Genomic DNA, 12,964 nt, shown 5'->3' on the forward strand with positions numbered 1-12,964 from the left:
ATTCTCCAGTTTATAATTAAGGCTTCCATAATAGGGAATTTCAACTGGTTTCGTATAAAAATAATCAATAGTTCATTCGAAATAACAGTGAAGATTTTTGTTAATGAGATTACATGATAATTTCATTTTATGTATTTATTTAATTACCAACCAAATTAAATGGAATTGGAATGGTAAAAATGGCTGTGTGCCAAACTAAATACCTTGTATTTAGATCTCTTTATATTCTTAGTTCAAATCCTTCCAAGGTATGCTTTGTCTTATATCACTTGGGGATTGACAAATACAGTAATAGTAAAATAAACAATTTGATTTATATTCCTTCCACACGGTAATTTAGAGATCTTGCACAAATTTCTCATATTTGCATGTGATTACCAAAGACAGCTTTCACACTCATACACTACACATAGATATAGATTGGTGATTATTTGTGCTTACAATATAAAAGTATTCTATCCTTAAAGTTGAATGTATATATTTTATCAGAAGCCGAAATTTTATGATATCAAATTATTGAAGTAGGTATGGAGAGTGACAATATTTGAGGGAAAGTCAAAAATTATGTGCACTTTCACCATAACATATCTTTATTATTGTCACACTGCTTTCTGTGAATGCATGCTTATAGTTGGTACTATTGTGATCATGTGATTGAAGTTTGAGCCTGATCACACCATTTTACTTTCTGGCTTTACAATGTAAACGTGGCTGCTCCACTAGCAATGTGCACCAAAGAAGAACAAAGAACAGTGATCCGAGAGATGGTAATGGTGAATTGGTTCACCATTACCATCTCTCGAGCTTGCTGAATCTTCTCATCAGTGGTAGAGGTTGACAGGTGTCCTGCTCCTTCTTCGTGGGTCACAATTGTCTGGACACTTTTAAACTTCTCAATCCACTCATATACACTTCTATGTGGTAGTGCAGTGTCCTTGTATTGTGATAAAAGCCTCCGATGAATTTCAACACCTGACACACCTTTTGACGAGAGAAATTGGATCACTGCTCTATGTTCTTTTTTGGTGCTCATTGCTAGTGGAGCGGCCATGCTTACAGTGTAAAGCCAGAAAGAAAAATTGTGCAATCAAGCTCAAACTTTGATCACATGACCACAACAGTACCAACTATAAGCATGCATGCACAGAAAGCAATGTGACAATAATAAAGATCTGTTATGGAAAAAGTGTGTATAATTTTTGACTTCTCTTCATATAATAACAAACATATTTGATATAATACTAGCAGGCGTACCTGGCATTGCCCGGGTGCATTAGTTCGAAGGGAGATCATTTGAGGTAGGCTCTGCAGCGGGGGGAAGCCCGAAATGGTCATTACATCACGGCCTAAAGTTAAAGTCTTGTTTTCAATCTCAATCAGTGCTAGGTTGTATATTGTATTGGTGAAACCTATGTTTAAAATAGGGAATCGAAGCTAAGTGGCTCGCCTAAAGTTCTTGGACAGGTCATTCCTAAATTGAAGCCACAAAGAATAGGGACTACTGGGTGCACAATTGTGCAGTATAACAGCAAAAAGTGTTCTAAAGCTTCCAGGTGATTTGGATACACAAGCTTCTGATAAGCAGGCTTGCCACTGCCTGTCATCTTCAAGAAGACCATGCTGTTGACATGCCTTCTTGTATGTCGTAAAAACGTTTTCATCCACAGTTCTTAAATCCTGAAAGCAAGTTGGGCCTGCTACTTCGTGTAGAAGAAGATGGAGATGAAAGCACTCAGTCTGATTTGGGTGCACTGTATAAACGTGCCCAAGGCAATCATCGAACTTAATGCCTTTGTGCCCTTCAACAGTTTTACCTGTCTTCCTTCTCCTCCACATCTTGTTCCAGGTGTAGTTGGTTGGAACTTGTGGGTAAAGGAGTGTTTGTACAAAAGGATCAACCTGACAAAGTTTAAAAAACGCAGTAAGCATAGTATCTGATGGAACCTGTGCTACCTGGATAAATTGAGAAAATAACTAAAATAGTTCAAATACTAAGAAATAAGCATACTCAATTTCATTTTTACCAAATAATTTACGAAGGAGAGAATGGGTTATCCCTTGGAAGTTTAAAAATAATTATGCCCGCCGTTCAACCACACCCAAATATTATTCCTCAGCCATTTACTCGAACATTTTTTTAAAATCAATTTATGCTTAAAACCTCCTCAAACACATAAGCAATGTGTGTGTGAAGTTTAAGAAAAATCGGTTGAGCCATTTTGGTGCAAAATGAGGAGATACTGATACACACACACACACACACACACACACACACACACACACACACGCAGGCATTTTCAGTTTTAATATGTAAGATAATGACATACAATAACAAACATATTTTATACAATATAACAATATATAATAACAAACAGAAACACATCAAAATATGTTGAGTCAGCAGCACATTAAGATTTGATTGATTGATGAAAAATGTTTGGAGAGTGCATTGCGTATTCACCCTATTCACTTTTTATATCAGTCTAGTTTAATGTGGGCAACACCACTGTGTACCTATTTCTCACACTGATGCTCAAACTGCTCTGAGCAGTTGCATATTAAATGCTGTGCATTGAGATATAAATCTGATATTTCTTTGTAGGCAAATGACCAGGTTGTTGATGTGCCAAAGTTAGATGCCAATGTGCAAGGAGTTTTGTGGGAAACAGATCCACGACATAAGGTAAGAATTTGTATGTAATGTATATGTATGTATGTATGTGTAGAAGGGTGGATTGGTGGATGCATGGATGCTAGTTCTTTCTTTCTTGTTTGAGATTTATTTCTTTTTACCTTTGCAGAATTCATGCTGGTCATATAACAAAATTTATAGCTGGATGTTCTTCTTGACACCATCAATTTTACTGGGTGCTTTTCATGTGGCACCAACACTAGTGAGGTTACCAAGTAGCTCACAAGACAAGACCCCACCTCACTGAAGGGGAGGGGAATAATATTGAGGGAGGTGGCTTTATGTCAGGTGATGGGATGCTAAAGTATGATAGGGGGACCGGAACAGGTGCCTTGCTGTAGGGGAGATTTGTGGTTATTCCATTTGGAAGAGAAAGGAGGATGGTGGTGAAGATGTGCCAAGATGTACCCTCAAGTTAAAGGAAACCCACTGACTTCATATAATAATATGGCAACATAGCATCGTGTTCTGCACTTTACATATAACTTAGGCTCTATAGAACATCAATAATGATCAGTTTGAAATGTCAATAAAAGCAGGTAGTTTTTGTGTTACAGATATATATAAATAAATATTAGACATTATATCAGGTAGAATGGAATAACTGTTTTCTCTCAAATTCTTTCTCGTCTTAAATTAGTGCTAGTACTGTGCAAGTAGATATTTTTTATTGAAATTCTTAGTGATTAATTCATTTATAATAATTATATAAAATTTTCTCCTGCATGTCAATATTGATGACAATTGACAAAATATTGTTAACAAGTGATTTCATTTATTTTTGTTTTTATTATGTAGGGACTATTTATTACATTTACTGAATCCCAAATATCAGTTTATGTGTATGCAAAGAATACTTTACATGGTGAGTGACTAATGTCAAATTTTCTTCTTTTCTTGTAATATTTGAGATATCCAAGCCAGTGAAGGAGCCCTTGTGGTTTTCAGTAGTTTTCAATTACTTTTGATTCATGGTACATTGATTAAGTTATTAAAATTATTATGGCACATCATCTGCTTTTTAAAATTTGTATTAAAAAAATGAATATTAATATTGTTTTAACTCTTTTGATCCCAACCAACCTGGGAGGCCATTCTCATTCTATGATAAAAAAAAACATTAATTTTAAAAGTGTTCATATTTAAATTTTACTCTTCAATCATAATTGTTTTAAACACCAGGTTGATCATCACAGAGTTATTAAATACCATCAAATTTTTGATTATTTAAAAAATTAATTGAAACACATAAACCAAATATCTTATTAGCAATATGGACATGAAAGACTGAAGACAGAGATGGATGTATGCATTGTATCCATCTCAAAGAAATGCACTTATATTAAACATCCTGGTCTTTTACAACTCAACCTTTTTGTGTGTTGTGACAATTCTATGTGGCTGCTTGGTCTGCTAGAAATAGCATCTAAGTTCCTTTGAATTATATTTTACTATCTTAAGCAAGGAAAGTACATATTGGTAAATATAGCCCTATGTAACCCTAAAAAGAAAGGATGGGAACTGCTTAATCAGGACTTAGTGGGGGTTAAGCCACAACAACATCTTATTACAGTATATGAAGAGTGTAATAGCATTTCTTTCATACTATGTAGGATGGAGAGTGTAGAGCAACATTACAATAATAATGCTGTTATACAGTATCATAAGGATTCCTGTAACAGTACAGTGATCTCTTTGATACTCAATAACTGTACAAAAGAAATTAGTTTAATAATAAGTGATGAGATATTATGTTACAATAAGTTAAGGATGTCTCTGATACAATGTAATGAAGACAGTGCTATAAAATGTTAATGTGTATCATCTTGTTAGTGTTCTTAGCCCTAAGTTAGCTCTAATTTAGTGGACCTGTGACCAAAGGCATTCCACCTATGACTGGCCTGACTTTTCTTTTTTGTTTCTAGTTACAATGTATCTTGGATACATTAGTAATATATCTACATTTTTTAAGTCGTAAAAAAAAAAAAAAAAAAAAAATTGGTTGCTATTTCTAGCGGATTGAGTAGCCATGTAGAGGCTCTCTTGATATAGTAGTGTGACAGCTTGATGCTGTATAAGAGGAAGCTGTGCAACTTTACATAGGTCAAGTTGAGTTCTACAGTTTTGAGTCATCAAACATTCAGATATGATGCAGTATGTGGAAACCATTCGAAGAATGATTTTTAACTTTGTTCATCGTTGTTGGTGGTGGTGGCAGCATCAGCATCAGCATCATCATCATCATCATCATCATCATCATCATCATCATCAATTAACATCTGTCTTCCAGGCTGGCATGGGTTTAGTTGTAATTACAATAAAAGTAAAAATGAAAATCTGTCTTCACAAGTGTCATATAGCTGTCAAAATTTTGTGCGTTTGTGTCAAAAAAAAATCTTTGAACTAAAAGTAAAATAAGATCTTAAAAGTTTAAGTTTGTTATTATAATACACACCCTTCTGTTCAGAATATCTGACCATAATTAAATTCACTGTTTCTGATGCTTCCTTGTTTTTTGTCATCTATACTACAATTCTCTTTCGCCTGTACTATGATTCTCTTTATAAATCTTGTACCAAACATGACATGCAATCTTTCATTCTTCTGACAGTCTGTTATTTTGATGAAGGCCATCACTTATCTCTTTGCTTTTCTAATCCTAAAAATCATTTGAAGGTTATTAAGAGCAGTGTACTTCTTAGGCACAATAAAAATTATGTGACATTTCTGTCACAGTTTTTGTATTCTACCAAATTATCTATTCTTTACATCAAAAGTCAGTGCTGGAGCTTTAACATTATTGTCCAGCCTACCCAATGCAGCAGCTAAATGTTCCTTAGTATTTAGTGATGGCAGCACTATTTGTAATGAATGTCAATTTGTACATCCAACTTAACATGGACATAATGTGAAAATGCCATAAACTGTGGCATTCATCATGAGAAAGTATCTTTTATAGACATATTGTGCTAAAAAGCACAAAATATATTAACAGATGAAAGATGTTAGTATCAGCTGTGGGACTGCTAGATCACATAATTTCTGTTGCGCAACTTCACAGCAGACACCCAATCATTGTATGCTTAGCCAAATTTTGTCATTATCATTACTGATATAGGAAAACCAATCAATCAATGGTGTCACAAACAGCTAGGAGGCTGTGTAAGCATTTTAAATGAATACATCAGTTTATGGCATTTTCACAGTACGTCCACGTTAAGTTGGATGTACAAATTGATATTTGTTTCTTAGGCGTCGTCGTCGTTGTCGTTTAATGTCCGCTTTCCATGCTAGCATGGGTTGGACGATTTGACTGAGGACTGGTGAAACCAGATGGCTACACCAGGCTCCAATCTGATTTGGCAGAGTTTCTACAGCTGGATGCCACTCCTAACACCAACCACTCAGAGAGTGTAGTGGGTGCTTTTACGTGTCACCTGCACGAAGGCCAGTCAGGCGGTACTGGCAACGGCCACGCTCAAAATGGTGCATTTCATGTGCCACCCGCACAAAAAAAAAAAAAGATTTCATGTGTCGCCCGCACATGAGCCAGTCCAGGGGAACCAGCAACGATCTCGCTCGAAAATCCTACAACGGCCCCGCACAAGAGCCAGTCCAGGGGCACTGGCAACGGTCTCGCTCGAAAAATTTCTTGTGTCACCCGCACAAGAGCCAGTCCAGGGGCACTGGCAACGATCTCACTCGAAAGATTTCATGTGTCGCATTGTTCCTCTAATTTTTCAAAATATGCACTGCATGTTATTTTAGTCTAAAATCTTAGATTAGCATACTCAGTTACTAAATTAGGATTCATCATCATCATCATCATCATCGTTTAACGTCCGCTTTCCATGCTAGCATGGGTTGGACGATTTGACTGAGGACTGGTGAAACCGGATGGCAACACCAGGCTCCAGTCTGATTTGGCAGAGTTTCTACAGCTGGATGCCCTTCCTAACGCCAACCACTCAGAGAGTGTAGTGGGTGCTTTTACGTGTCACCCGCACGAAAAAGGATTCTAAGTATTAAATCAGGTACTTCTATGTCTTATGTGGAGGCACGTGGCTTGGTGGTTAGGGTGTCAGCACCATGATCGTAAGAATGTGGTTTCGATTCCTGAACTGGGCGACGCATTGTGTTCTTGAGCAAAACACTTCATTTCACGTTGCTCCAGTCCACTCAGCTGGCAAAAATGAGTAACGCTGTGATGGACTGGCATCCCGTCCAGCTGGGGAACACATACGCCATTGAAACTGGGAAACCGCGCCCATGAGCCTGGCTAGGCTTTAAAAGGGCGCATTTATTTATACTTCTATGTCTTAGGTCTAATGAACCAGAGCAACAATTTTCAAATGATCTTAATCCATTGCCCAGTTTAACACTATTACCTGGTCTTTGGGTGCCTCTAGTAGAGTTCATTCTCTAGTAGAGTTCATTCAGGCCAGGTGTCCAGTTGAGGACACCACTCTTCCTCCCCCCAGTCTCAAATATCCTGAAAAAAGTCATGGATACTGCCCTGCTCCTTGATTAAGCAATAAAAATATTTTCAGAAAAAAAGCAAAAAATTTTAAAATTTTAATGCCATTATTCTTAAGTCTGAAAAATCTGATTGTTCCTCTTTGAGTGACAGAATATATTTGGATTTTTTTTTCTATACTAATTTTCCTTTCTATTTTTATTTTTCACAGGTAGCATTTGTGAATTTGTTTACCAGTGTAAAACTCCTTTTTGTCAAATTCCAGTACTTCTTAATAACGGACAGATTACCTTGCTTAACCAAAGCGGCCGTTTAGTCACAATGATACTCTCATGTTTTTCACTTGTGATGAAAACAGATTTATCAGAAATATCAAAAACTAAAGTAAGAAATTATAATCTTATTGTATTTTTTGTAAGCTACAACACTCTTTTTATTGTGGAGGTGTATGTTGTGAATGACTTCACTCTTAGATGCAAAATTATCTTTAATCTTTTGCCATTACTGTTGTCTCTCCTATTTCTTTCTCTTCTTCCATACTTTCACTCCAGCTACTCTGTTTCTCACCTCCTTACTCAGGCATCTTTTCTCTATCTCACCCTAGTTCTTTTGCAGTCACCTTCTTTTCTACCTTTTTTATTCTCATTGTTCCAAAGGAATGATAACAGTATTGAGCAGTGAGGGCCTGTTTTGCTTTGTGGGGACCAGGAAAACCTCACAGGTTCTGTGAAGTGGTTGCAGAATGAGATAAGGAAACTTAAGGTCGAGAGGACTCTTTAGTCTTGTCTTGTCTTGACGAGGACAGGTTAAACTCACTAGTGCTGGTGCCATGATAAAATACACCCAGTACACTTTATAAAGTGGTTGGTGTTAAGGGCATCTAGCCATACAAACTGAACCAAAATCATATGTTTAAGTGAGATATGATTCTCCAATCCATTTAAGAGGGCAGTCACTCCAAATAAAAGCTGATTTGGATTGTGACAACCTGTCCAACCCATACCAGCAAGGAAAGCTGACATAAAGTGACGAAAATGACAATGAGGTAATACACAGCATTGAATTAGTTTCAGTAAATTACTCGTGCTTATGATATTCATCACAGCGATTTGGGGATGAAAAACACTAATAGGATAATTAGAAATATGAGACATTTACGAAATTAAATCCAACCTTTCTACGCAAATTCTACTAATCTATATACTACAAATCTTATGTATCCTTTTACTCATTTCATTTATTAGACTGCAACAATGTTAAAGCTCTCTCTTGAAGGGATTGACTCAACCCTGCCAACCTTAGTGCTTATTTTTTTTCAAAGACTGGTACTTACTGATCCCTGTTTGTTGAACTGTTAAGCAATGGAAAATAAACAAGTTATTCGACATAATTAAATGTAGCGATTCTCAAGTGGTGATGATATAAGGACGAACATAGAGACAGATACATAACCCCAACACACGTGCACACATACATAGCATAGATATGTAATACACACATCCATACTTGTATATATATGTATATATGTGTATGTGTGTGTGTGTATATATATAAACATATACACACACACACACACACACACACACACACACACACACACACATACATACATATATATATATATATATATACATATATATATATATGTGTGTGTACATATATATGTATATACATATATGTAGTCAATTCAAATAAATGGATAAAAAACGTAAATAAAAGAAGAAAGACAATGAACGTGAAGTTGTGGACAAGAAGTACATACCCAAACACACATGTACACATACATAGCATAGATATGTAATACACATACATACTTGTATATATATATATATATATATATATATATATATATATATATATATATATATATATATATATATGTATGTATATATATATACGTATATATATATCATCATCATCGTTTAATGTTCACTTTCCATGCTAGCATGGGTTGGACGATTTGACTGAGGACTGGCAAGCCAGAAGGCTGCACCAGGCTCCAATCTGATCTGGCAAAGTTTCTACAGCTGGATGCCCTTTCTAACGCCAACCACTCCAAGAGTGTAGTGGGTGCTTTTACGTGCCACTGGCATGAGGGCTAGTCAGGCGGTACTGGCAATGGCCATGCTCAAATGATGTTTTTACGTTTCACCTGCACAGGAGCCAGTCCAGCGGCACTGGCAATGCCCTCGCTCGAATGTTGTTTTCCACGTATCACCGGCACAAGTGCCAGTAAGGTGGTATGTATATATATATATATATATATATAGATATATATAATAAATGTAGTCAATTCAAATAAACTGATAAAAAAATGAAAATAAAGAAGAAAAACAATGAATGTGAGGACTTGTACAAGAAGTATATTAACTTGCTGCTTGGTGAAAGAAAAGAGTGTAACATTTTGAGCATAGCTCTTCATTAGAAACAAGAAAGGAAAAAGTCCAAAGGAGGAGAAGAAGAAATTGCCAACAGGCCACGTGTAGTTTCATTGCTGAAGTGCAATGTAACTACATGTGGCCCATTGGCAATCTCTTCTCCTCCTCCTTCTTTGGGCTTTTCCCTTTCTCCTTTCTGATGAAGTGCTATGCTCAAAACATTAAACTCTCTTCTTTCACTGAGTGTCAAGCTATTGTGCATGTCCTCACAATATAGGAGGTTTTGAGAGGTAATGGTGTCAGTAAGACCCAAAGGTGTCAGGTAATGCTGAGTAAGTGCTATGGATAGACCATAGTTAAGCTCCAGGTTCGGTGATTATGTGAATAAGGAGTCCAACGTAGGTCATATATCAGCATGTGTTTATATAAAAAAATTTTTTTTCAGAATGAGATAAAAAAACCAAGGCTGTGAAGATTTTAGAACATTTATAAATAGAAGGTCTTACAGCTGTTTCCAGGATATTTATTATATCCCTTTATCGGAGACGGTGTGAGAAAACGGTTAAGCAATAGTTAATTTAGATAAGATACGAAATAGAGAGTGAAGTGGAGGAATGAAAATAGATGTGAGATATGCAGGGATATTGCATTTGTAGATCCATTATTTAGGCAGAATGGTATACATATAAGATTCCAATAACTTGTGAGTAAAATCCAATAGTATCTAAAATTGGTCATTCCAAGTATAAAGTTTGTACACAGGGCTATTGAATCAAGGGTTTTATTTAAAGTGACCTAAAAGTAGGGAATGTATTTGTAAGGTCTAAGGTCAAATCGAAAACAGGAAGAGAGGAATAAAGAAAAGAGAAAAAAGAGAAGAAAAAAGATAAAAAAGAAGAAAGGAAAAAAAGAAAAAAGAAAAAAACACAGCCTTGGTTTTTTTATCTCATTCTGAAAATTTTTTTTTATATATATATAAAAAATAGGCGTAGGAGTGGGTGTGTGGTAAGTAGCTTGCTTATGAACCACATGGTTCTGGGTTCAGTCCCACTGTGTGGCACCTTGGGCAAGTGTCTTCTACTATAGCCTCGGGCCAACCAAAGTCTTGTGAGTGGATTTGGTAGACGGAAACTGGAAGAAGCCCGTCGTATATATGTATATATATATGTATGTGTGCGTATATGTTTGTGTGTCTATGTTTGTTCCCTCAACATCGCTTGACAACCGATGGTGGTGTGTTTACGTCCCCGTAACTTAGCGGTTCCGCAAAAGAGACCGATAGAATAAGTACTAGGCTTACAAAGAATAAGTCCTGGGGTCTATTTGCTCGACTTAAGGCAAGTCTCCAGCTTGGCCGCAGTCAAATGACTGAAACAAGTAAAAGAGTAAAAAGTAAAAGAGTAAAAAGTAATATATATATATATGGATGATGGGCTTCCACAGTTTTCATCTACTAGTTTCACTTACATGGTTTTGGTTAGCCTAAAGCTGTAGTAGATACTTTGCAGTGGGATTGAACCCCAAACCATGTGATTGTGAAGTTAAACTCTTTACATCACAGCTGTGCTTACATCTAAATATGAAGTTTATTATTAAATATCCAATATAAATTCAGCTAGGGATATACAAAGATAATATTCTATTTAAGAACTAATTATTTCTGGCAGATGGTTTATGTATTTAAGAGCAATATTAGGTTCTTCACTCCTCTCAGCAACTGAACTTATCAAATTCTACTTCGAACTTGCCTCTGGGATAATTATTGCCAGCACAAACCATCACTGGTTTTCTTGAATTCCAGATTTTTTACCTTGGAGTTATGGTTATTGATTGGTTTCTGTAGAAACAGCTGCTTAAGTTTAGAACTATAATGATTGTAAAAATGTCTAATTTTACTTGTGGTGTTTTTGAGCTATTTGTGGCTAAATCTGTCCATTTTAATAAATAATGCAATTTCTGCTGCAGATTCCCCACCTCCGTCCCTGAGATTTTGATGGAGAAATTATCTTCGTTGGTAGTTAGTTTGAAATTATCAATTTCTGCAGACAGTGGGTGGTTTTAAGGAAATATCTAAAGATTGAAGCATCAACACTTGTCATTTCATTGTCTTTTTTTAATATTTTTTAACTGAGACTGTAAGATAGATGTTTTGGGGTTGTTGACTGTAGGGACATCAGTTCAAAACAGCTTGTTAGTGTTAGTGTTCTATACCTTCGTTAATGTGATTATGTGTGTGTGTCTCTCTTTCTCACTTTCTCTTGCATTCCTATTTCATAGACAAGGGCTTCTTGGTTGGAAAGGAAAGGCATTCAGTTACAATATTACTTGAAAAATTCATATGCACAGGCTGTGTGGTAAAAATTTTTCTTCCCAGCCTCATGGTTTCAGGTTCAGTTCCACTGCATGCACTAGCGTAGATAGGTAGGGGTAATCCACCCTGGGTGGCACTTTTAAAGGGGCACCACTTTTGGGTCTGCTGTAGGTAGTATGTGCTTTTTGTGGGGTCTGGAGGTGGAAAATGGAAGGGCTGCCCTGGGTGGCACACTCTAGCTACACTAGTGACTGCATAGCATCTAGGTTAAGTGTCTTCTACTTTAGCCCTAGGTTAACCAAAGCCTTGTGAATAGATTTGGTAGATAAACACTGAAAGAATCTCATCTTATGTATATGTGTGTGTGTCTGTCATTTTGTTTGTCCCCCACTATGACTTGACAACTGGTGCTGGTTTGTTTATGTCCCCATAATATAGCAGTTCAGCAAAAGAAACCAATAGAATAAGTACCAAGCTTAAAAGAAATAAGTATTGAGGATTTATTCATTTGACTAAAATCTTTCAAGACAGTGCCCCAGGATGGCTACAATCCAATGATTAAAACAAGTAAAAGGTAAAAGATGGAAATATTCAGATTTGTGAATACAATTTGCCCCATGACTACATAAAAATAGCTAATTATGAGGATCATTAGAGCTGATGTTTATCACCTGTTTTCTCTTTACTTTCTTGTTTCAGTCATTTGACTGTGGCCATGCTGGAGCACCATCTTTAGTCAAGCAAATCGATCTCGGGACTTATTCTTTGTAAGCCTAGTACTTATTCTATTGGTCTGTTTTGCCGAACTGCTAAGTGACGGGGACATAAGCAGACCAGCATCGGTTGTCAAGCAATGCTAGGGGGACAAACACAGACACACACACACGCACATATATATATATACATATATACGATGGGCTTCTTTCAGTTTCTGTCTACCAAATCCACTCACAAGGCTTTGGTCGGCCTGAGACTATAGTAGAAGACACTTGCCCAAGATGCTGCACAGTGTGACTGAACCCGGAACCATGTGGTTGGTAAGCAAGCTACTTACCACACAACCACTCCTGCACCTCTGTAGTATTGAGTAGATGAAATATTTTAAA

The 12,964-nt window shown here is 36.5% G+C and overlaps 1 protein-coding gene across 1 annotated transcript in view; it reads left to right on the forward strand.

The window, feature by feature from the left end:
- Window positions 1–12,964, forward strand: part of LOC106884413 (WD repeat-containing protein 19) — a 131,529-nt gene that overhangs the window by 49,054 nt on the left and 69,511 nt on the right. Inside the window, exons 15-17 of the mRNA XM_014935776.3 lie at window positions 2,603–2,683; window positions 3,491–3,557; window positions 7,381–7,553. Of these exons, the coding sequence (XP_014791262.2) occupies window positions 2,603–2,683; window positions 3,491–3,557; window positions 7,381–7,553 (321 nt within the window). The remainder of the gene's footprint in view (window positions 1–2,602; window positions 2,684–3,490; window positions 3,558–7,380; window positions 7,554–12,964) is intronic.

The sequence above is a fragment of the Octopus bimaculoides genome, chromosome 1, assembly GCF_046866305.1.
Source record: "Octopus bimaculoides isolate indiv1 chromosome 1, ASM4686630v1, whole genome shotgun sequence".
Taxonomy (NCBI): domain Eukaryota; kingdom Metazoa; phylum Mollusca; class Cephalopoda; order Octopoda; family Octopodidae; genus Octopus; species Octopus bimaculoides.